This window comes from Dicentrarchus labrax, unplaced genomic scaffold (genome assembly GCF_905237075.1).
Source record: "Dicentrarchus labrax unplaced genomic scaffold, dlabrax2021, whole genome shotgun sequence".
In the NCBI taxonomy this organism is placed as follows: Eukaryota; Metazoa; Chordata; class Actinopteri; family Moronidae; genus Dicentrarchus; species Dicentrarchus labrax.
The window spans coordinates 24,267,319-24,292,980 of record NW_026136723.1 but is presented as its reverse complement, the minus strand read 5'-3'; the positions used below and the strand labels follow the sequence as shown (position 1 = coordinate 24,292,980).

The 25,662-nt window shown below is 39.6% G+C and overlaps 2 protein-coding genes across 3 annotated transcripts in view; both read right to left on the bottom strand.

The window, feature by feature from the left end:
* Positions 1-757: 757 nt before the first annotated feature.
* Positions 758-4,192, bottom strand: ndufs5 (NADH:ubiquinone oxidoreductase subunit S5). Its single transcript, XM_051391575.1, has 3 exons — positions 4,058-4,192; positions 2,472-2,691; positions 758-964 (listed from the first exon to the last, which is right to left on the bottom strand). Exons 2-3 carry the CDS (start codon positions 2,685-2,687, stop codon positions 860-862), a joined length of 321 nt encoding a protein of 106 aa, XP_051247535.1. The 5' UTR covers positions 2,688-2,691; positions 4,058-4,192; the 3' UTR covers positions 758-859.
* Positions 4,193-5,558: 1,366 nt separating this feature from the next.
* The window catches only part of rnf19b (ring finger protein 19B), a 39,811-nt gene continuing 19,707 nt past the window's right edge, over positions 5,559-25,662 (bottom strand). For both annotated transcript variants that reach the window (XM_051391501.1, XM_051391500.1), the window contains 8 exons: positions 17,205-17,404; positions 14,596-14,740; positions 14,300-14,462; positions 11,793-11,907; positions 10,642-10,782; positions 10,344-10,533; positions 9,524-9,658; positions 5,559-8,710 (listed from right to left, as the gene is read on the bottom strand). In XM_051391501.1, coding sequence (XP_051247461.1) covers positions 8,266-8,710; positions 9,524-9,658; positions 10,344-10,533; positions 10,642-10,782; positions 11,793-11,907; positions 14,300-14,462; positions 14,596-14,740; positions 17,205-17,404 — 1,534 coding nt within the window. In that variant the 3' untranslated portion in view covers positions 5,559-8,265. The remainder of the gene's footprint in view (positions 8,711-9,523; positions 9,659-10,343; positions 10,534-10,641; positions 10,783-11,792; positions 11,908-14,299; positions 14,463-14,595; positions 14,741-17,204; positions 17,405-25,662) is intronic.

The window sequence follows — 25,662 nt, the reverse complement described above, 5'->3', positions numbered from 1 at the left end:
TATTTTCCCTCTGAATTGTAGAAGAGTAGAAGTAGCTCAAATTTAGTCAGTGTTGGACTAGTTACTCAAACTATACTTATTACTCTTTTCAAAAGTAATATTACTTTCTGTCAAAAGTAACTACTTATATTACTAGTTCTGTTGCTTTCCCCCAAAAAATGGTAATTATGTCTCCCAAAATTCAGATTTACGATTTCCAGTTTTGTTTGTTAAATTCAAAGTAATTAAATATTTCCAGCTGCTAAATGTAAGTGTCTCCATCTTCTAAACTAGTTTCCTCCACGATTACAAAAATTAATCCAACTATGTGATCATATTGTTGGGTAACAGATCAGTAGGGGTGGCCAACAAAAGCATTATAGTAACTAATTATTTTTTGGGGGAGTAACAAATAGTATTACTGAAATGTATTAGTAATTAGTTACACTATTAGTTACTGGAGAAAGTAATGTTATTACTAGTAATAACAGGACAATCAGTGAACAGTATCACTTCACTCCAAATGACTTCCAAAAAAAAGTATCTGCAAGTACTAGATTTTTACAATTTTTATAAGCCTAAAAATAAAGCTAATTAAATAAAAAACGATAGAGTAAACTGTATTTTTAAGCTTTTAATTTGTAAACCTCCTCAATGAATAATTCTTTGAATAATCCATGACCAAAGTCACATTCTGGTTAACTGCACACAGTATCTCTGTACACTAAACAGAGAGAAAGAGAAGAAGACAGGGAAGAAAAAGACGAGAAGACGAAAGTAGATGATAACATTTATTTGCAAACTTGTACAGGTGAACAGGAAATAGTGATATATGATTTACTATACACAGGAACCGAACTGCGGACAGCTGTGTGTTCCTTCATGGTGTCTGCTCTGCCTGGCCCGCGTGGCAGGCTGGTGGTGTGTAGGACCCCTCCTTTATCATCTTTTCACGCTGCTTACGGATCGCCAACAGCCTAGCGCTCTGCAGGGAGGAAGAGAGGAAAAGATTAGCGTTGGGGCAGAACAGGACGGAGAGTGAGAGAGAGAAAATAAAGTTATTAAAGATAATGTTTCACATCCCTCCACCTAGGAGGATAAAGTCAAAGATAAAAGTGGACTCTGAGCTGATTTAAATCAGCACTTCATCTCCATCATGCTCTGAAAGAATGAGACGTGGCTAATAAACAAATCAAGGCGTCTGGATCCAGGAAAGGAAGTTCCTGCTGCTGCAGCACATTCACAATGAGTGGGCAGTGCATCTGTCAGTCTCTCCTCTGCTGACACACACAGAGCTGAGAGTGACCTCAACTTAACTCCGACATCATTTTAAGGATTAGACGTTGGTGCCTTTTTAAACACGCTTTGGTTATTCATTTCTAATTTCCCCTTTGTAAACTGGTTTTCACTCCTGCTTGATACATGCTCCCCTCTCTTCCTCCCTTCAATCCATCACACCAAACTCCATACAAGACTCAGGCTTCAACGTTTGCTTAGGTTATCAGAAATGCCAACATGTTCGATATTAAGGCCAAATGAGGAATCTAAATCATACATCTAATACTTTCTTATTACTTTCTCTCAGCTTTCATTGCTTAAACTGTGTGGAAAGAATTAAAAAAAAACCTGCATTGCAGAACCAATCCAACGTCTTTAGGGCGGTGACATGGCAGTGACGCGCAGAAGTCATGTGCTTGTGAAAACTGTCATACCATATAACGTTGTTCAGGACACTCATTATCAATGTTTTAAAAAGCTCTCTGCGTGTTACAAAGTGATTCACTATATCTGCAGTTCGTTTCACCACAGAGGAGAATGGTTTACGGTAAACTTACGGTAAACTTACGGTAAACTTACGGTAACCCATCGTTCGCGGTAAGGCTTGTCCTTTAAGTGAGGGGTGTACATTTGTTAGGGGCCGTTCTCGCTGCAATTCAAGCTACTTCTTTGCATTTAGAAATCCCCAGACAACGATTATTAGGTGCCGAGATGTGCCATCATATGGTAATGTGAGACTAGCCCGTAGCTAAACCTAAGCAAACCGGCTTAGACGGTGTTAGACAGGGCCTATGAAGAGTATTCAACCCCTTTGGACTTTGCACAATTAGACATTTTTAGCTATTTTTATTGATATGTTAATATCTTAGTGGGCCAATAACAGATCCAGATAACCAAAGGTCACATTATCAAACAGCAAGTGCTGCTAAAAACAGCTGAAGCCAGTCACAAGCAGTCATTTCTCTGAGCTCCAGGCTCCAGTTGTGTTCACAGCAAGCACTTTCATTCCCTGCTGGCCCCGGCATACTGATTCTTTATTTCCATTGCAGTGGCAAATTACAGTGACACAGTACGTAACATAACAAAAGTGACCATGGCGCTGCAATATATGCACCCTGGTCTCTTAAACTATGACCCAGTAGTGTATTCAAGAACACTTCATAATTCAAAAGCTGGTAACTGCACCCAGAAGTCGTCCACACCCAGACACTTACTGTCTTTTCCCTGTGTAGACACTCGTAGAAGTCCTCAAACTCCACCTGGCACTCCTTCTTGGCGCGGGTCTGTCCGATGCCGCTGGAACATTCAATCCACTCCTTCTCAAAGGCGTGGCAGCGTGCCGCTCTCTTGTGGGGCTGCGCTCCGCTCTGCATCAGAATCCAGCGGTCCATGTTGATACCGAGCCGCGACTGCAGGTCCACGAACGGCATGATGCTGATGATGGAGGAGTAAGGGAGGGACAGAGGAGAGGACGAAACAGGGGAACACACAGATTAGGGCGTGTTTATAACCTCAGACACAGGTCAGTCAGGAAGATTATACAGCACCACATTAATTAAACACGAGTAAATCAGCAGTCACTTGTTGCAGTATGAACAGGGAGCTGTGGCTGGTCGATTTCAGACACAAAATAATGGTTTATTATTGAGTTGACTGGTGGATTTGGGCATTTATCTGTCAGTGGCTTTTAGTTGTTTAAAAGTTAGAAAGTTTTGTGGAAAATTCCTATTTTCAGCATTGTTTTGTTTAATTGTCTTGATTTCTTTTCTTCATTTCTTTGGTCTCTGGTTCTTCTTGTTAGCATTGAATTATACACACACACACACACACACACATATATATATATATATATAAATATTACATGAGGGACTGACAAAGTGCTTGCAGCCCCAACCTTTACCATCTGGGTTCAGCCTACCTGTTGTATCTCCCCAAAAAAAGTGTGCAAATAATTTAGATACCACAATACAGAAGACTGAGAGAATTATCTGTAATGCAGTTAAGAGATTCAAGTATGTTCTAAAAGTATGTCACATAATTTCACTGTGATACTGCGATAATATCGTGCATCGCAATTATTTTTAACTTGAAGATAATCGTGACACTAAGATAAAAGTCCCAGTTTCAGGTGGAAAACAGTTGAATATATCAGGACTTCCACATGTTCCTGCACATATAACTAACTATTAACAAACACAAACAAGATGCAATGCAGTGCAGCATGAGAGCACAACCCCAGCTCATAATAACACAGGAGTGCTGAGTCACTGCTTCACTACAGACTCCAGTGGATTCAATTATTGATCCAATTACATAAAATCATTAAATACAATCACTCATCAATAACCAATTCCCTCCAAATACTGGCCCCCAAACAATGACAAGAGTTAGATCCAAACTAAAGTCACTTTGAATGAATGTATTATTTAATAACCCTCCAATAAACTCTTCAATCTAATAACAAATCAATACTATTGCTTAGCCGTGCACAGCTAACGCTACCTAGCCCTCAGCTACCTACACTTTCTCTACAGAAACACTTCAATCTACGAGCTTAGCATCTCTCACATGAGTCAATACACGTCCACATTAACTACCACTGACACTAACCCTCCTCTAAATCTGTCCCTGGGTCAGATGTTTGTTGTCATTCACCGTTTTCAGATCTCCTTCAGGGCTGTTCGTGCTAACCACACTCGCTCCGTTCACACAGCTGGTGCTACTTTCACTCGAGCCACAAACTAAAACGAGCAAGGCGTCGTGGAAGTGGACATATTATAATAAATTAAAAGGTATTTACCGTGTTTTTTTTTTTTTTTTTGTAGGGTTCACTTTAACCTTCCTTCGAGTCCACGCGTTGTGCTTTATGGCGGAAGACAACACGGTCGTAAAAACGATTGGCTGTGTCGTGAAGAGAGCTGTGCTGTAAAGCTGCGCTACCGCCGCCTGCTGGATTAAACGGAGATGTTCAGTAAAACACTCAAACCACAAGAAAACCCCCCAAAATATATTTATATTTTCCACTTTGTCTCATCAAGAAGATTTTCTGATGTAACACTGTCTTAATTTCTTCATTCATTTGTTAAGAAGAGATTCAAGAAGCTTTATTTATCCCGAGGGAAATTACTGTGCATCAAAGGTGGGAAAGTAATACAGGGTTAGAGTAAAAATAAAGGCTAACATAAAATAAATTAAATAATAAAATAAATAATAAAATAAAGGCTAACATAAAATAAATCAAACAATTAACTAAATGCAACAAAATGCAAGCACTTACAGGTAACATAAGTAGAAAACAAACAAACAATAAATAAATGTGACAAAATACAACAAAAAATTGCAGTTAAATGTAGGTATATACAATATACAACAATACGTACTGTGCAGTTTAGTAATTAATCAATTATATATACTTTATTCCAACGGCACATGTTGATTGGATTCTGGTTGATCACAGGTACACTCCTGCTTTTATAATGTGTGGCCACCTAAAACAGGTAATAATGTTCTCCCTCCGGTCTGCTCCCCTATTCTGTACCAGCATGCTCATGTTATGTGTGTAGTTATGTCACCGTGGTCGTCCTCTTGAAGCACTTTTTAACCTCAGCTGTACTTAGTGGGACTGTAAGTAGATTATATGCACTTCACATGACTGTTTGGCTCACCTTCAACACCTACAGCAAACATTCAAACCTTCCTTATGTATTATAAATGAAAGGTTTCAAAATAAAATGTATTGTGTACATAAAGATTTTCCAGACAATACAAACTATCAGAACCAGGTTACTATATTACCTGTGTGGCAGTTTTTGAGGAATTTCATTTGTATTTGTATCAAAGGTTTTTCTCTTTTATTGTTCATTTTAATCTTTTGTGTTGTTTAATCTATCTACATTTATATATTTAGATGTTTTAAGATTTTGTGCATTTGATCAGAAGAACATAATTGTGACATAACTGTGTGATGAATCTTTTTTTTTTTCTACCAGGAGTGTTTTGTGGACAAATGCACCTATTTATGTATATTTTCAACACAACACATATTAATGACAATATATTTTTGTTGAAAAGCAGCCTAAAGCAACTCAAAATGACATGTAAAGTCTTTCTGCAACAATTTTTCTCACTAATATTTGGTACATTTTCATATTCTCATGACTTCATCCAGCTTCAGTAAGAGACGGAAATATGTAACGAATGAATTCTGTTACTGTGCAGTTATTAAATGTGTGTTTGACAGAGAACTTACCAGCTGTCATTCGCTTTCCTCCGACGCAGTACAATAAATAAACAGTCGGTGCTTTGGTGCAACATCAGATTGTGTTTATTTAATTTTTCCCCAAAGGTCCACAAGTTGTCTTTCACAGTCCTGCATGTACAACCCCACACAGGGCAGGGCTTTAACAGTGACAGGAAATACACAAACAATATAATAACACTTAAATATTGCTATCTATATACTCTAAAACCTTTTTCAAATAAGGACAGGACCACCTGTGGTCTTAATGGGACATTTCCATTAACACTCACACTCCGTCCATGGTACATTCGTGTGTTTTCTCACAGGCAGGCAGGCAGAAACAAGTGATAAGTGCAGACCAAACAAAGCACTGCCACGTTATATAAGCAGCTAAATCCATAAAGCTACTCTGAGATGAAAAAGGTTCCCAAGTTGATTCCTTGCAGATTAAAGGAAAACCTGGTAGAAAACCTTTTTAAACTGAAGCACAGAGGTGATACAAAGCTTAGAAACAAGTCAGCCTATAGTGAGTATGATTAAGAAGAGCTTATCGGCATCAATATTTGAAGTGTTTGGCTCCAAAGGTGAAACTGACTTTTGATAGATGATTAGTAAAACATAAACTAACAGAGTAAAATATAGAAAATAAGATAAATACAATCCTTGAATCACAGAACTGATAAAAACAGGATACCCTTAAAAATACTGAATGATAAACTGGTCAAAGCGTTTATTTCCAAAAATGGTTATGTGATGTTTTGGAGTCAAACTCTTCTTTAGTTACATCCAACATAAAAGGCCTTCTGGTAGGTGATTTATTTTGGTTGTACCACAGACTTTAATAAGCACATGAAGTAAACTCATTCATAGCAACAGATGATGAATCGCAAAAAAAAACAAAACAAGGAAGATAAATATGATAAATTCAGATAAAGTGCACAAGTGCTCATTCAAAAAACAAAGTGGGACAAATACATTCAACAGGCGTCCATTCATTCTCACACATACACACATACACGTTCAAGTGGGCCAGACAGCCAGTTTACACGTGTGTGTCAAACACTGATCCAGAACCAGCCAGTGAGAGAGTTCTGACAATGACCAGTGAGCAGCAGCCAGTTTAAAGTTGGTAGTCAAGTGTTCGATGTCTGGTGGATGAATTCCTACCAGCGGAAAATATTTACAGCTTCGGTGACCAGTCTAAAAAAAAGATCACAAATCACAGCTCTAATAATGAAAAAATCTGGTTCCAGCTTCTCCGATGAGGAATCGCTTGTTTTTCTGTCATATATGATAATAAACTGATGGACTGTTAAGAAATCAAGCAAGTCACATTAGGCCCTGGAGATACTTTTCAATATTTTCTGACTGTTTTATTTGGACATTAGCTTTTTTTTCTTTTCTTTTCTTTTCTTTTCACAGTTACTGAAATTAATCCACCTAAAAAATGAATGGTGAAATGTGATTTTGGTGGAACTGCTAACAACTTATAGACAGAAAAATGACGACGAAGGTCCTAAGCCAGAAAAGATGAATCAAGAAAATAACTGGCAGATGAATAAATAATGAAAAAAGTTGTTAGATGAAGCCCCAGCACAAATCCATACACACATTAATACTGTTATGGTTACCAGTAGCTTGGTATTACTGTACTGTATATTTTGTGTGTACTAACATATTAACATGGTCTTAAGTTAATAAATCTGAGGTTACATTACTGTTTTAAAGGTTAACATGTGTTGTGTGTGTCACTGTGCCATATAATCAGTGGTGTAGTGGTTAATACAGAGGTGGGTAAACTGTAGTTGTTTAACATTACATTCACATAAATTTATACTTGTTAAAGTTGAAATGATAAATGTGTGTTTGATGTAAATCTCAGTGCAAATCAGTGAGACAAACTTGGTCTGTCCAGAGTGTGAAAAAGCTCCTACACTGTATAAAATGGCTTCTCTCAGTGCATTTCACCGCAGTGTCTTCTGGCCACGTCATTGTCAGATCTCAATCACTTATTTCTGTAATTCGAAAACTAATTCGGACTCTTTTTGTCCCCATGTCCATCCTCCCATTCCTCCTCTGCTGTGCAGAGATTCAAGTGCAGGATCATCCCCTCAAGTAAACTTTATCTTTCACCAGTGTAACAGAAACACACTGCCCTTTTAAACCTTTCACACAAGGTGTGGCTCATGCAGACTCGTGCACACAGCAAATAAAAAAATTTCAAGGTCATCTGAATATAAATAGAGGAAAAGAAGAAAATAAAGCCACAATAGTCGAGTACAAAGTCCACATTCATTCACACATTGTTAGAAACATCCCCTTCGTCCTCAGGAGACATCTGTTTTCCCGACAATCCTTCTCCCTCTGCTGTGCTTGGTGACATTTCACCTTATTTCATAATTTCAATTTTGCAATATTTCTTGTGGTAAATTTGTACTTTTTTTTTTCCTCCTCTTTTTTTTTTTTTTTTGCTTAAGTAGCCAAGGCATTTTGCACCAAGGAGTAAACATAAATCATCATCTTATAAATCTCAGAGGTAGAACCCTGACAATTTACTCAGTGAGGAGATTGACAGGTAGATAGATAAGACAAACAGACAAAAGTAAACAAACGCTGTCCGTGTTTAAGACGGTGTCTGTGAGTCGCAGAAGCAGCAAATGAGAAATGACAAAAGGAAAAAAAAAACAGCGATGAAGTAAAGGAAAGCTCAATGAAACTTTTGGGGGATTGGTTAGTTTTTTTGTGCAAATCTGAGAGCTGCTGTTCTCTCAGACGTAGAGGATGACATTGCTGTCTGCGGGACAGTGAAGGCCTTCGGGGGGGTTCAGGGCTCGGCAGGAGGGGGGCTGGGGCTGCTGGCCAGCCGCCTGGTGACAGCTTTTCGGGTGAGGCGAGTCACAGTCGTCTGACGTCAGCTCTGCGATGTCGTCTGATTGAGTGTCCGACATCTCCAGGTCACTGCGGATGCTCTCCGGTTGAGCCAGGGTCACGTCTCGGAGCCCCTCCCTGATTGACGCTCCCGGTGACAGCCCCAACGCCGAGCCAGACAAAGCCCCGCCCCTTCTGGAGCTGCAGTCCTGAGGCTCCTCCCCTCCTGAGACAGTTGCCATGGCAGCAGAGCCCGCGGGCGGGGTTAGGTCCTCTTCGCTGGTCAGGCAGAGATGGCTGGGTTTGGTCTCGATGTCCACCTGGATCTCCAGGTTGGTGCACTCCCTGCAGAGACACCATTTACAACAAGTCAGTCACAGTTTGATGCTTCTGATGTTGTTATTGAACAGACTCTAACGGCCTGGACACACAGTAGCTTCCACACAGAGACTTCTGATAAATACACTACGATAAAACCCCCGTGCACAGAAATGCTACAGAGCTTTTAATTTGAAACAGATTTGATTTTGAAGTTAGTTATCTATAAATATTTGTTTTGAAAAATGAAAGATGAGGTAGAAATCATACAGAATTTGCTGCAGGAAATTGACCTTTTGATCCACTGATGTGTTAAGATGATGAATGTTTAAAAAGTTGACTGTAATATAAGGAACCCGGAAGCAACCTCAGACACCACCCTGATGAAGGCAAGATAAGTGAAACACTGAACAAGTGGTGTACTGGAGAATAGTTATGTAGCATATTTTAACTGATGGATTCAAATCTGCTGAAATAACTACGCAACCATTCAGAGGAACCCTTCGGTTAACAGGAATATCAACAAGAGAAGGAACACAGCTTTCCTTTTATGGCGGCGACATGCACACACACGTAGCTCTGCTTTGATGTTGTGATATGGTTTATATGCTGTTAAGTACCTGCGTATCTATGTTTTTAGGCATTGCACCAAAGACAAGAACATGAGATAATGGCAGAAAGCTGACGAGTCATCAGATTAGCTCTAATTCTGTTATCTCAGTCACATCACATCCAAATCAGATCTGACAGAGCGACAGACGAAGCCTCGGCCTGACAGACAGGAGAGGAGAGGAGAGGAGAGGAGAGGAGAGGAGAGGAGAGAGAGGCTTTCCCTCTCACCTGTCAGGTAGTGTGTAGGACGAGATGATGGATCCGGCCATTCCACGGGTGCTGGCACAGTCGCTCCCTGCTCCCAGACTGCCCGTCTCCCTCTGGGCTGACTCTTTAGCCAGCTCCCCTGCCTGCACCTCCAGCCTGAAAGGAGAACAAACAGTCATATAATGCTGTTGTACCAATACATGAAATGATTACCTCTGCAAATGGAGGCTATGTTTTCACCAACAAGTTTACGAACAAATGTTTCATGCAATTTGCTACAGGCATGTTCGCAGGGTTGAGAAATCCACTTCAAATTGAGCTTGATTGTTCAGTTTCAACTTTGGAAACAATAGTTGACAAAACAATCTCACCACAAAGTCTGTTTAATAGCTGTTCTGGGGCTTGTGGTGACATTGTTTTAGTCAACTATTGTTTTCAAGGTCAAAAATGTACTTTTAATCTCAACTTTTACTTTTACTTTTAACGTGGACGAGATGTCCTTATAGGGCTACATCTCCATCTGCTGAGGAAGGCCGTGTGATAGGACTGAAAGCTCCTCAGCAGATACTAAATGGATATTGTGGTGTGATTACAGTTTAATGTAAAGGAGTGATGTCTTTGGATAAAATAGCAGGCTGGATAATTCAAGCCTTTAAGATATTAACATTTTGGAGAGAAAAATACAGTATATGTTTAGTTTTAAGTTCTTAAAGTAAGTAAAAAATATCTCAGTATGGAAAAAATAAAATTAATTTCCTTATGAATAACTTATTTATAGGATATAAGTAGTGAACGAAAGTACAGTACAGTAAGAAGGACTTCAATTTGAGATTCTCCTCACCTGCTGTACTTGCTGGTGCGGGTTCCCAGTGCGCCGCCTGCCAGAGTGTTAAAGTGGGGTGTGTCACCCAGAGTCCCAGGGGCCCCAGAGAGCCCCTCGCTGGGGGACGTGGTACTCAGACCACTGACTGCCCCGTCCAGACTGCTCTCACCGAGGCTCGGGGACTTGAGGGCTCGCCACGCGTCGGCCACTAGAGAATTAGACGGAGAGTATTGTTTATTGTGGATGTGAAAAGCTGTCATTTAAAGATCCCGTGACTGCCATCCTGCTCCTGTTGGTTTCAGTTTGGCGTCCTCACCTGTGATTGGACCGTCGTCCTCATCAAAGTCAATCCGTACACCTCGTCCCTTCCCTCTGCTGACACCACAACCTCCCCCTCGACACAGAGAAATGGGCACCACGCCGTACACGTAGGCCAACATGATCGGCACACCGATACCTGAAACGGGACAGAAGCAGAAGTTGTTTCATCCTTGTTTGGTTTGAATGGGAACTTTTAACTGTGATATATTTTTGAGCTTATTATAGTTAAAAAAGAGTTAACTGAAATGAAAATAAGAACTGGACTTTAGAAATAAATCAAAACTAATTGAAAGGATACAGTGTACTTACAAAATGAACTAAACTAAAGTAAAAACATACAGGAAATGTCTGCAGTTTGAATCTTTGTCAATTTGGTCCACGTTGTCAACATAAACGCATATGTTTGAGACTGGGATATCTACATGACTGTGAGTCAATTGTATTCACAAAATGTGGTTGTTTTGTAATAACTTTTTAAATCCAAAACAAAAACAAACACTAATAATAACAAAACTAAAACACTTTTAAACAATAAAAACTAAACTGAAATGACTGAACACACTCTGGAAACTGACTGACATAAAAACTAAAGTTAAAAACTAAAACTAAAAGTAAAACAAAAAGTAAAAGTAAGGAAAAATACAAAACTATGATCATTTTGTTCAGACGAGACGTTGGAGAAAAAAGTGGATAATCATTGTGAAAGAAGAAGTAGATTCATTGCGTCCTTTCATCATTGTCTGGTGAATTTCTGCTCTGGCCACGCATTGCCTGACATAAAGAGGAGTTTACTGTATGATCCCAAAAAAGTTCAAGAATGAAGTAACAAAGAAAGCAAGAAAGAGAAGAAGAGACAAAACAACAGCAAGAGAGTTCATTAAAGATACAATTTTATATTTGGGAAATAGGTGATTCAAGTCTCCATCTCTATCATATATCATATATCATATTTGTCTGGTTGTAGTTGTTCATTATATAACGGCATGAATCTAAAACGTGGGGTATTTTTCATTCCGTAAAGAAGCTCATCCCTTGTCCTAGGTGGCGCCCAGCAGTGGGCGTCTACATACCGATAAACAAACTTTGCTCTGTTTGCTTTTGAGAGAGTCACAGTAGCATAGCAGACGACAGCGTTGAGTTTCTTACCGACGCTGACAGCCGCGATGACCGGGGCGGTGATAATAGACAGGGCCACGCCTCCTGTGATGGCGAGGTTCCTTCTGTGGCGGGATGACTTCTTCAGCTCGTAGTGGGCGTGGATCTGCGGCAGAAGAGATGGAAAGAGACGCTCAACACACACCTCAAACACTTCAGAGCTTAAGCTGAATACGAATAAAGGCGGGGATCAGACGACTGGTGAATTTAATATGGTGAAAACATGAACAGAGAAACCACTCATGTGTCACTGGTAGATGATTCACTTCAGCACTCTGTGGTAACTAATAGACAAACAGTCATGTTGAGTAAGTGTAGGTAAATATCCGTTGAATGAAACACTGTAGACCCATTGTAACTGATGTTCAATGGGTACAGTGTGTTGGTTTCAGGTTTTCTGATGAACAGTTCTGTATTCATCCACCATGCAACTGCTGCAAACAAAAAATACAAATAAATGTATTCTTCTAAAAAGAAAAATGCATGTTTTGGTTTTGGCCATGTTCAGACTCTATCAAGGCTGTAGCCACGATTTTAGAAGACCAAATTCCTCCTCGAAAGAGCTTTTTATTAAAATGTTTTCATGTTTTCTAAATTCACCTGCTGTTCCTCCACACTGCCAGGAATGTAACTTGTAAAAAATGGCAAATCCCACTCTATTTTAGGCAAATTAAAGTATATAAAACCATCCTTAAAAACCCCATCATGTGTAATCTGTGTGTATTTGTAGAATGTAAACTCCTCTTGAGGTTGTTAAAACCCTTAAATTCTCAGAAACAACACCAAGGACACGACCTCGCTGTCTACAGTGGCAGCGTTGGTCCCAGACTTTGTGTAAATACTGGTTAGTGGTGACAGTTTCTCACCAGAAACAAACATACAGAGCTACAAATACTCACTAAAACTAACACAACAGAAAAAAATCACCTAGTAAAAAACAGCATGATACTACAGAAAGCTTTTCCTGCAGGGATTCATTATGATTCATCTTTGATCTCCATTTTACACACAAACCTATTTACACTAAACACAAGATTCTTTTTAGAGAACAAAATCTGTGTCAGAACTTGTCATAGAGAAACAAGGCTGCTTCACTTTTCTCACTACCTAAATTAGCACTGAAACAGTTCCTGAAATTATTCAATCAGTAATTTCTCGACTAAGACGGCCTAAGCTCAAACGCTCGGGCAGGTTTTAACACGGGGGAGGCGAACCGCTTTCATCACAGTGTGAACACAGTGCTAGATCTTTAAAAAGGCTAAAATGTGCTGTTTTACTGTTCGCCACAAGAGAGCGCTGCAGACTTCCTTCCTGTAGTGCCCTTGTAGTTGTTATGTAGTTATGAGACCATTGCCTTTTTAGCACATGCTGATAATACACCTTCATAAACAGCAAAAATATGAAAAAGCCATGATACAATCACATTTAGGGAGAAAAAAAAAGGAATTTAGAATTGTACAGGATTTAGAAAGCCCAGATTACGACATTTAAAGACTTTAGGCCAATAAAAGGCAGAGAAACTGAAGTGGTTTCCAGTAGAGGATGTACAGTTGTGAACTAAAAGTGAACAGGAAATTCTATTTCTGGTCCCATTCACTGCTTGTGAATCATTTATTGTATTTCAGATCTTGAAATTCCAGCATTACTCAATCTAAAAGATCTTTCTTCATAAGAAAAATGATTGAGGTATTCATTAAATTTAGATAATTTTAGTTTAATTTAGTTTAATAATTTTAGACTCTAATGTTACCAAACGTCTGTGCAAGCCATCATTCTTCAGGCCAGTGACGTGAATGAAAACTGTCAAAAGGAACTGAAAGTACTTTTCTAGAAAACGTTTAGCATTGTGTTCACAATGAAGGCAGCATACTGAAACTTAGAAAAAGTTTTCGTTCTGCAATGTTGTAAATTCCGGATAATCACCAGAGGAATACTGTGAAAGAATGACTGTGGTATTGCTGTAAACTATTTGTGTTAGTTGCCACAGCTCTGTGGTTTTCCACTTCTGGTTTCTGTAGCAGTGTAGACTAAGATAAACGCTAAGTGCACTGACCATAAAGAGTAAAAAAAAGTGTGAAATTTTTAAGATGACAGGAAACGTTTGTCTGGTTACCAGGCACTTCTGATGTTTATAGAGTTGTATTAATAAGGCACAGTTTATGAACTTTCATGATGCTTATCAGTCCCTCTTAAAATGTCTCTCCAAGTCTCTTATTTAAATGTTCTTTTCACAGCTTTTTCAATTCATATCCTGGATTTAGTCTGCAATCAAATAAATAGGTTTGTGATCATTAACAAATATTAATCTTTAATAAAGTAAGATACAAACACAGAGTTATATGTATGCATTTTCTTTAAATCACGCTCACTATTTTCTGCTTTTTTTCTCTAATTATATATTGAAACCTTGTCCCGATCATTCAAAGATCAAAGCACTGCACTCTTTACTCAAGGTTTATTGATTAAGTAGTTAGTTTACTTCCTCTACTGTTTCTCACCTTGCGGCCAACGTAAACGGGGATGCCGATGACCATGGCGGGAACAGCGATGCCTGCGATGAGGGTGATGCCAACTGGAGCTCCGATCAGGGTTCCCAGCTGCCACAAAATCTTCTTCTTCCTGCTCCAAGGTTTCTTCCCCCAGAACGTACAGCCAGATGGACTGAGGGAGGGAAACACAGAGGGAGAGAAGAAGAGAGGGAAAGATGAGTTATGGTTTACAGTTGCACATCTGAAAAATCTAAAGAAGTCGAACATACAGCTGATATACGAAGTGAAATAATACATTTCAGTACCTGAGGTAGTGCAGGTCGGAGATCTCCTTCATGCAGAGCCAGCAGAACTCACAGCCGCAGACGGCGCAGGTCATGTGATTGCAGCTCCCATCATTCATCTTGATGATGTAAGCGCCGCAGCGAGGGCAGGGCTTGATGTCATCAGCTGGGGACAGAGGGAAGACGAGTTTAGTGACGTCGCTCGTATCAAGACATGAACGGTTCAAAGTAAGTTTTTCTTTAATTTCCTTTTGTTGCACATGGGGTCGAGTTGTAAAAGGAATATTTTGACATATTGGGAAATATGCTTGTTCGCTTTCTTGGCGAGAGTTATGGCTTCCCATCTAACTCTCAAAAAGAAAGTGAAGAAACATACTTCCCAAAATGTCAACAGTTTTCCGGCTTCATTAAAGTACCCAACAGCCCCCTCGAATTCCAAAATGTCCTCCCAACTCACTGTTTGTTTTGAAAATCCAGCTGTGAACTCTGCAATTTCAAAACATCCTCAATGACTTGGAAAGAAATGTGTGTTTTTTGGTATATCTTTAAATCTCAAATCATGTTAAACTCTACACTGGTCCCATTTAGTTACTTCTTTTTCTCTTTTGTTGGCAACAAAATCAAACCTCATTAGAGTAATGGATTGGACAATTGCAGCAGTTTGTCCTCTAATGCATTTTAAAGGGAAAAAAAAAAAAAAGTCCATTTACTGTGTGTTTGAATTCTGGACACTGGGAACGCTCTCTGCTCTTTAAAGGGCATTTTGGCATTTTAACCTGAAGAATCTCTCTCTGGCAGATCTGTGTGTGTGTGTGTGTGTGTGTGTGTGTGTGTGTGTGTGTGTGTGTGTGTGTGTGTGTGTAGGAGTAGTTATTATTGTTTGTATTACTCTGTATTCTGCTGACACAACTCAACACTCTCACTTTCACCCTCTTTCTTCCTCTCCTCTCATTTTTTCCATCCCCCTTATCTTTCTTCTGCTGTCATTTTCCCTCCCCTTATTTCCCCAGCTCTCGTCTCCCTTCTTCCTGTCTCTGTATGTCTGCCCACATCAAGTTGACTAGACAGCAGGTGTGAACAGACAGACAGGCAGACAGAAAGGGAGCGGCCTGGATTCAGTTTCGTCCTTCTGGATCGCTGTCATTTTTTCCCTGAATGCTTGGCTGAGAGAGGCAGACTGGAAGAGGTGGATTAAGGAAAGACAGACAAGGAAGAATGACAGCTGGAGGGATTTAGTTAATGGATTTTTAATCAAAATGGAATTAAAGACACACACATATAAGGATGTTTGCACTAATAAGCACGGATGTTTGTAGAGATTTGTATCTATCATCACTACAACCAGAAAATGACCTCAAAGTTGTGGGAAATACGCTGTTTTGCAGACCATCAGACCATTAGATGAAAATATGAAACCACAGCCAGGAGACAGTTAGCTTAGCATAGAAGAAAGACTGGAAACATTAGAAAACAAAAAGCCTGGCTCTTTCCAGCACAAACAAAATCGAACCAAACCAAAGGCTAAAAAACGACAATTCCTTTGACCAGAGCCAGACTAGCCTTTTCCCTTTGCTTCCAGTCTTATACGTTATATCTCATTTGTTTAATCTATGCAAAAAGCACAGTGTAAAAAACGTTGTGGTTTTGTTTTTGTAGGTTATGTACAGCACAGTTTTTTGGGTAGTCACAGCAACTTCCTGCAGTGCTTCTTGTCTTTATGTTAAGCTACACTAACTGCCTCCTGGCTGTGCAGTAGCTTCCAGAGGTAGAAGACGTACAGAGATGTTTTACTTAAGTAAAAGTGCCAGTGTAGAAATGCTCAAGTGAGTCCTGCATCCAAAATGTTACTTGCAACGTAAAAGTAGACAAATAGTTAAAGTTTAAAAGTAATAGCCCATTTGAGAATATATAAATAGTTTATAATTAGTGATGTTTAAAGGGTGAATCACTCTAATATATTAATGTGTGATTTACTTCAATGGTAAAGGTGGGGTTAATTTTAAATACTTCATACTGCCGCTTTATACTACTACTGCTGGGTAGCTTAATCTATAATAATAAATCCAAATTTATTTGTTGTTTTGTATTAATAATCTCAATTTAGTAACTACAGCCTTTGAAAGCCATCAATATTCTGGTTTGAACATCTGACTTAACCAAGCGTAGATATAGAAAAGTTACAGTGACATTTTAAAATGCTGTATGACAGGATGCAGGGTGCTGCCTTCAGGAAACTATTCAGAGGAGAAACTGTGATATAAATAGTGTCTCATGCTCTGTTGATCGCCGCACACTTCCCCCAGCGGTGGTAACGCCAGGGAGTCGGTACAACAGACGTGAAACGGGTTTGACTCAGCGCTCTGACAGACGGAGGAGGCCGACATGTGATAAAGACTGAAAGGGACAGAGACAGAGAGTTCTCAGAGGTGTGAAAAATATTTTAGATGTGCTGGAGGTGAAGATGGTATCTGTTTGTTTATGTCTGCAACGAGCACACACATACACGTCTGTACAATGTGTGACTGTGTGTATGTGTGGTACCTGTGCCAGACTGTGGTTACTTAAGATCCGAGCACTGTCCAGGGAGGCAGAGAGGTTTGTTTATGTGTGTGTGTTTTCTAGTTACTTACCAGGTCCCTGCTCCTGTGTGTAGCTGGGCGAGTGGTTGCTGTGGGTGTGCAAGGATTGCGCCCTCTGTTGGCGGGCCGAGTCGCATGTCTGGTTGGGATGCCAGGCCTGTTTGCAGTGGTAGCAGAACTCAGCGCCGCAGCCTTCTCTGCGACACACCAACCTGGGACAGCTGGCACAGCCTGAGGCGATGACGGCAAACCTGATAGGAAGTGACAGACAAAGAGGGACATGTCAAATCAAGAAGTCAGAAAAAAAAGACAAGGTTCGTTGATTATTTTGAGATAGTTGACAATCCTACAGTACAGTAAAGCTCTATTGAGCAGAATTATTTATGTTGACCTTGAATCATTAGACTAATAGTATTGCTGATCACACTGAGAATCAACCATTTGGCTGCCCCAAATTTATACATCTGAACATCAGCCGGACACCCATATCTACAACTATGGGAAGCTATCGTATTAGCAGAATCGCACAATCCAAATTTATATGACTCTAACAGAGAACTTCTTTAGAAAAGAGATGCGTCAGAGTCATAACACCTTGGTACAGCTGATGATGGTGCTAGATGACAAACGGAAGGAATCACCAGTTATTACAACTCATCCTGAGGAGGACATGTCTGTACCAAACTTCATGGCAATCCATCCAATAGTTTTTGAGATATTTGGTGATGGAGTCTTTCTGTCCCCTAGTATTCAAAAATTACCTTATCTCTAAACTTAAATTATTTAATTTGACCCTTTTTCCACACTGTACAACTGTATCAGAGTAAAACATTCAAAAACAAGCCACCAAGTTTGGCAACATATTACTTAAAGGACCAGTGTGAAGGACTGTGTGATGTGAAGTTTCAGATTTCAACCCCTTCTACCCAAGTGACTGGTTTGCCTGTTCCGGGCTACTGTAGAAGAAGAGTCACTGCCTCTGTAGATAAAAACGGCTCATTTTAAGGTAAAGAAAACACGATTCCTGAATTCAGGTGAGTATACACTCATGAAAACATACCTATGAATATCTATTCCATTTCTGCCAATATATCCTCCTAAATGGAACGTAACTGTTACCTTTAGTTTCTAAGAGACGTAGATTTCCAATATGGCCACTAATGGGCACATTACAGCCTGAAAGCTCTCTGTAGACCGAGAGGACAGAGACAAGATTTGATCAATGGAGTAATCACTAAGTAACAACACTGAAAGAGGAGCGGAAAAAGACATGATGAGGTCATTCAATATTGATTTCACAAAGTTCAATATTGAGAAAGGAGACAGAGAGGGAGAGTGTTCACTGTGATCAAACCAGCAGTTAATTTGTGTGAAATTTTAACTTTCATTGCATGGACTATGTTATGCAGGGGGGGACAAAATGGGAAAATCCACATTACTGGTTATGGATTATTTTGGGACTCAATAAATTGGAGTGAATCATGAGAAAGTAGCAAAAATGTTCATAAATCATGCAACATTAAGATATCCCCTGAGAAAATCACTTGTTCCTTAGCCTGTGGTTTAACTTCAATTCCACTGAAATTCCTCATGTTTCTGGAATATCCCGCCAACAATCAAACACAGACACCCAAAACTAATATAGCTTTCTCTGTGGAGATAAAAACCAACAAAGCTAAATTGTTTTCTGGTGACTTCACGAAGAATACATATTCTCAATGCAACTACACCAGACCATTCTTTTGTTGTGTACTGAAGTTAGGCCAGCACACGTCAAATAATGGTAAATATAGCAAAAAGAGTGGAACTTTGTAACAGTAAGGACAGAAAAGGCAGTTTAAGAGAGAGAGAGAGAGAGAGAGAGAGAGAGAGAGAGAGAGAGAGACAGAAATAAAGGCTGTCAGTCACTGAAGAAATCACAAAGGAGGCCAGTCATCAAATATTGTCACCGAACTAAGTGGGAGAAAACATGTTGGAGGAGTGATAACAAAAGCAGACAGGGATTTTAACATTTTGTGCCTTTTGTCTGCCCTGACAAACAAAGACGATGCCAGTTTTCTGCACGGATGTTCAAGTTATACTATTAAAAGGAAGAAGAGCCTTGAAGTAGCGATAACATGACAAACTTGTAATTGTTTTGGCACGCCTCCAACATGTCGGCCCTAACATGTCCCTCATTACCACCTCTTCAAACACCATGACAGGCCTGTTTTCAGGACGGAATAAATTAACTAATATCAGAGGAGTTTGGTTTCTCAGGACAAGATGAGACAAGAACTGGCATTCCTGTGGAGACACTTCAGCCTACATCTGTGAGGATTTTGGCATCACTTCTGTCTCGGAACATAGATCTACAAAAAGTAGCTTCTTCTGTAATGATGGTCACTAAACTCACTCAATGCTTAAAGAACTGTATAATATTCCAGGAAAACGCTTTGCATGATTTTCGCCAACATCAGCGCTCTGGTTCAAGCTCGCAGAAACAGATCAGCAGAGTTTCAAATGAGTAATCAACGAGCTATTCACAGGAAAGCCTTTTTCTTAAACATTTCCCCTAACCGCTTCCCTTTTTAAAAACCGCTTTGTGAAAACTCCTGTTTTCCCTTTTGCCAAAACCCCATTTTCATCACTGTGTCCTTGAAGTTCCCTGTGCCTGTCTGTGTGGTATTGTCCACAGGAAGGAGGAGAGGCATGAACAGGTGGAATGATCAATAACATTGTATTTCAGTTCATCCAAAACTGGTCAAGATGTTTATATCAAAACTACAAATGTGAACCTCATGGTTGCACATGAACAGGAAACAGGAAATTCAGAGGATAACAGGTCATTTGGATTCATCTTCTTGGAAAAATTTATTTTTGAACCAAATTTATTGCCAATCAATCCATCAGTTGTGGAGATATTTCAGTCTGGACAAGCTCAGTGGACGGACAGACAACCGACTGACATTAACATCCCTAGCTGTGCCACTATAAAAACAACCATAGAACACGAGAGACATAGAGCAAATGTGTGTTTGTGCTCTTCATCTGGCTAACTCTGGACTTGTTGCGGTACAAAACACATGTTGCCACGACAGCTTTTTCCTGGGAGAACATCCCACATCAGTGCTGTCTCATGATTGGTGGACTCCGGTGAGGCACTGAGAACAATTTGTGCTGACATTTCTAGGATGGGAAAGGAAGAAAAGGATAAATAGGAGGAACAGAGATATAAAACAAAAGGACACACATGGAGGGTAAGAGGGGCATGTGAGATCGTGTAAATGTGAAATGCAACAAGACAGAGTCAGAGAGAGAGACGAACGAGAGGCAGAGGAGTTTTATGAGTGCTGACGTGCTGCGTGTTGAGAGGAAACGTGCACAGACAGTCCTGTCAGTGTTCAGCTCCACCAAGAGCCACCTTGAAATCCTGCTGAGCCTGTAAAGGCAATGTTACACACACAGATGCACTCTAATAGCAGGCTGTATTTAACACCAGGATGAACTGAACGTGCGTCAGTCTGACTCGCATGAAAAACATGAAAAACACACGTACACATTACGTGTCAGTCAACAACAAAGGCACAAAATTCAGAACAATGACACACACATGCACACCGAGTCCAGAGAGTTCATATTGATCTGTTTAATTAAGTCCCAACTCCTGTTACCCCTGGCAACGCTCCCTCTATGCCGCATCGATAGTCGCCATAGCAACTGACAGCCAGCGGAGATGGCAGAGAGGGCCACTCTTTGTTCTCACTGGATACTCAGGGTTGACAATCACACAGGGCGAGACCTTATTGGTCGGATGGGAAGAGCAGGTCACAGGTGAACAATTGTGTTGTTATGCTGGTTAAGATGAGAAGTCAGATAGATTTTCCAGAGCTGAAGTGGATCATTTTCTTTTCTTTTGTCCTTATTCCAGTGAAAAGACGCTGAAGCCAAAAGACAAAGGACCTAAATGTTTGCTCTGTATGTGTCACAGTTTTGGTTGTAGATATCTATCTTAAGTGGTGCTGCAGCCAAGTGAGCGTTCCTGATGTTTATCAAAGTGCCTATGTTATCATATTTTAAAACTTTGTTTTTAAAAGGTTGAAGCAGCTTGAATCCTTTTTTGGCCTCTTAGGGACAAAGCCAAAGACAAAACATTAACATGTTATCTCCTTATAATGTTGGCACAGTCAATGTTAAACAGCTGTTTATCCACACATCCAGCAGACACAAAGCAACATTATCGTTCATTTGGATTTGTGTTATGTCTACGTGATGAATGATGTCCAATATTCCCTCTGCTTTTAGCTCTCCAAACCACTGTTGGGAAATATCGGACTATTCAGCTGCTAAATGCTCCACTATGTTCATCTGCTAATCGCTAACTGCATCTGATTGCTGTTTGGTGATGAGCAGTTTGCGTACACTGGGTTTTTAGAGCGCGATAGAGAACAGCACACAGTTGATGACGAGTGAAGAAAAGCAGTAAAGTTGCAGAGAAAAGCAGTAAAGTTGCAGAGAAAAGCAGTAAAGTTGCTGGCCGTAGAACCAAAACAATTGACCAAAAGATGGTAAAACGCTGCATGGAGCTAAGAGGAACTGCAGCAACCCCTCCACATTACAAATAGTCATGTGATCATTTGTAACTGCCACTACAGTGGCTCTACACAGTTTGGAAACCACTGCATTTGCATAAACACTGATGTGTGTTGTCCTCATAAATAAATAAAATAAAATAAAAATGAAACATAAAGAATAAAAAATTAGCAGCTATCTCCTCTCAACCTGCTTGAAAAGTCTGCAATGAAAAATAATATCTTTGTTTTTTGTTTTAATGGTCTAATAACCAGACTAGTGAGGATTTAACTATCTGCAGGAACACTGTACAACTATATATATATTTTTATCAGAATCAGAATCAGAATCAGGTTTTCACATACAAGGGGAATTTGCCTTGGTAAGTTGGTGCATCACAATAAAGCATAGAAAAATAGAGACAATAAGAGGTCAACAAAATAAATATACACAAATATTAAAAGAGGGAGAGAATTTGTACAATATGGCCGGTTACTTAAATAAACAAGTGAAGAGCTGTATAGAAATGTGTTAGCAGTGTGACATATAATTTTCAATGAGCAAAGATAATATAATGATAATAATAACAATATCATTAATCTATTGTTTTGTAATGTATCTAATAGGATATTACTGGGATATAAATAGGCAACCATTGCATTGTGAACTGTATCTGGACTGATTGTATGTTTATCTTTCACTTGTCAGTTACTATCATACACAGCCTACTGGATATCTTTCAAATAAGATAAGACAATCAAACCAGGTTACAAACCCCCCCCCCCCCCCCACGCACGCACACACACACACACACACACACACACACACACACACACACACACACACACACTATAACCCATTCTCAGCTATAAACACTCCATTCACAGTGATACTGAAGAAATTCACACCTATTACACAGTTTCTGTGGAAGCAATCTCTCCAGTGACCGACAGCTGCCAGGTGTGTGTGTGTGTGTGTGTGTGTGTGTGTGTGTGTGTGTGTGTGTGTGTGTGTGTGTGTGTGTGTGTGTGTGTGTGTGTGTGTACATGCATGCATGCATACAAAGCGGTTTCTCTGTCTTCAGCCTGGCCTGTTTGTGGTGAATAATAATTTGAACTTCTGTCTGATTTAAATAGGTGGTGAGTCACTGCTGGTGTCAGACGATCAACCAGGTAAATATGTAGGTCAGCAGTCAACCTCGCCTCTTAAGAAACTGCTGATGCAAACACACACTTTGATTTTAGTTCATTTTGATCAGGAAATTGTATTGACCTAAATTCATCCTGTGTGTGCTTAACTTAACCTTTATAACCTACAAGACTAACAGCAACCAAAACCCATCCCCAAACCCAACGGCAACCCTCAAATGCTTATTTTTGTCTATGGGGGCTGGCTAGAAAGTACAAAGTAGCCTCAAACTGTCCATTCAGTGCTTCTTGAAAATCATTTTCATCCCTACCATCACCACAACTCACAGATTTATGCTCCTCAGGCTCAGTCTTCAGCTGAACGCACAGTACACTCTTACAAAAACAAGGAACTGTAAAAACGGAAATGGATGTTTGCTGTCACTCAGAGCTCACATGGTTCTGTCGGTGGTCTGACAGACGGTACAAACACCAAACCTAATTAAACTGAAAAAAGATCCCCCCCCCATATCTAAAGAGTTTATTCTGCATATTCACTTCACATGAAATGTATACCAATGGCCTTCAGAGAATACAGCAATTCATTTTGATTCTGGTGTGGCGTGACCCTACATCTGGAGTTACTGTCAAGTCTAAGTTTCTCTTTGATAAAAACAACAAAATATTTCATAAAATGGCCAGAATTTTGTGTGTGTCTGTGTTGGTTATTCTTGGTTCCTGTTGGGTGATCATAAGATCAAAATGTCTGACTTCTAAACAGGAAATATTAAAATCAAACAGATAGCCAAGACACTAAAATAAGCACCTTAAAGTGAGACTGTGTAACCTTTGCTTTTGCTGGTGAGTTTACTTTCTGTTTTACTTTTGATTGCTTATAAAAATGTACAAAAGTTTATATTGTGTTAAAATGTGTTATTTCTTCTTTGAAAAGTCACACAGTTCTGTTTTAATGCTCCTCCTCCTGCACGAAATATCTCATCATTTAAAGGCAGGTTGTCAGGATACTTGCTGAGCACATTCATGCTCCAATGGGGATACATTCTTTTGATTTTAATGACCCATTGTCAGGGATGTGATGATACACTCGACTCACAAGTCAATAAAATTAATGATACTGGGTTCCCAATACTAAAATTATCTTATATTTTCTTATAGCATCCTTTTGTTTTTACCTCTAAGGTATGGTATACACTGTGCAAAAACATTGCATATTTTCTTTTGTGAAGTGAAACTGATGTCTTTGATACCACAATTGATATCATGATTCATTTTCATCTCACTGATTTGAACTTTCACATATTTGTTTTTCGATTTACCTGTCTCTTATCTTTACGTTCCTACCCAAAGCTGTTGAGTGTTCCTAAATGTCTGCCAGAAACATTAAAATTCTACCCTACAGTTTATTTTTTACATCATTCATGTAGGGGCAAGGACCCAGTCATAGAGAAACAGAAACAAACAGAAATGCACATATATTAAGGCACATACAGACAGATTTGTCCAAAGATATCACACAGACGTTTTGGCCTTCCCCTGTGACAATGCCAGTATAACTGAACAAAACCACAGCAGAAAAATATCACAGAATATCTGCGTTCCTCCTTCCCACACACACATACAGACACAGAAACAAACACAATGAATCACTCCTGCTTTCTATGATGAAACAAACGCCTCTCATTTGTTCCAGAAACCTAACGAGAGCTGCTCTACCTCCAAACCAATCTGACTCTCCCCTCCTGCGACCACAAGGCGAGCTTTACAGCCCTCTAACCCAGTTACGGTCTCTCTCCTCCACTTTCTTATTCGACTTCCTCAGCCCTTCTTTCTCTCTCAGAGCAGGCCACGCTGTTTTCTTTAAGCCAGACAGAGAAATACAGTAATTTATGTGGATTGTGAAGCAACAGTGTTCATTTGAAATCCAGGCAATTACAGCAGAAAGAATGAAGAAATAACCTAACTGCAAATGAGCGAATGAGTCAGAGAGAGGAAAAGACGGAGAAAGAGGAAGAGAAAGTGAGGGAAAAGGATTAATAGGCAAGTAGAAATGATGTTAAACCAGATGATAAAGCTGTGACTTCTTCCATTTTAGTCTTAATAAACACTAACTTTGTTTATTTGTCCAGGCTTATAGAAACTGATCTCAATGTCATTAAGTTCTTTCTCAGATATGAAACTACTTCCAGGAACACTTACTGAATTGAATACTGGCTTTCCTACATTTTCCCTTTTTGTCTCACTCATAATAGTTTAGCTTCTGTTTCTCACAATCACTTGTTGGTTTATATTAATTGCACAAGGTGAATTCCCTCAAGGGCAACAGGATTCATTTCAGTTCTGGCACAAACCTTTGAGCAAATAAGAGATAAGTGCTGTGAGCTCTTTTATTTGTGTGCCAATCAGATAACTCGATAACATCACAGTGACGGGAAAATGGAAACAAATTAACCAGAAACTGGCAGCAGTTGGCAATATATCATTTCTAAAAATAATGTCTAAATGTATGTCTAAAATATCAAACATTCACTGGTTCAAGCTTCTCAAATATAAAGATGTGTTGCTTTTCCCTGTTTTAGATGATTGTAAATCAAATATAAAATATAATTTGGTTTTGGGTTGTCAGACCATCACAACAAGCTATTTAATGATATCAACTGGGGCCTTCAGAGCTTGTGACAGACCTTTTTCACAATATTCAGATTTTTATAGACTACTAAACGATTGCTCACACAAATATTCGTTTCAGATAAGCCGGCCGTGCATTAGATCATCAACACCTTAAATAAAAGACAGCAGTGAGGACAAGGCTG

Bases quoted from the DNA above. Each gene is read 5' to 3' on its own strand.
- ndufs5 (XM_051391575.1), bottom strand. From the start codon at position 2,687: ATGCCGTTCGTGGACCTGCAGTCGCGGCTCGGTATCAACATGGACCGC. The intron at 965-2,471 runs GTAAGTGTCTGG...TCCTCCCTGCAG, and splicing joins GTCTACACAGGGAAAAGACA to AGCGCTAGGCTGTTGGCGAT.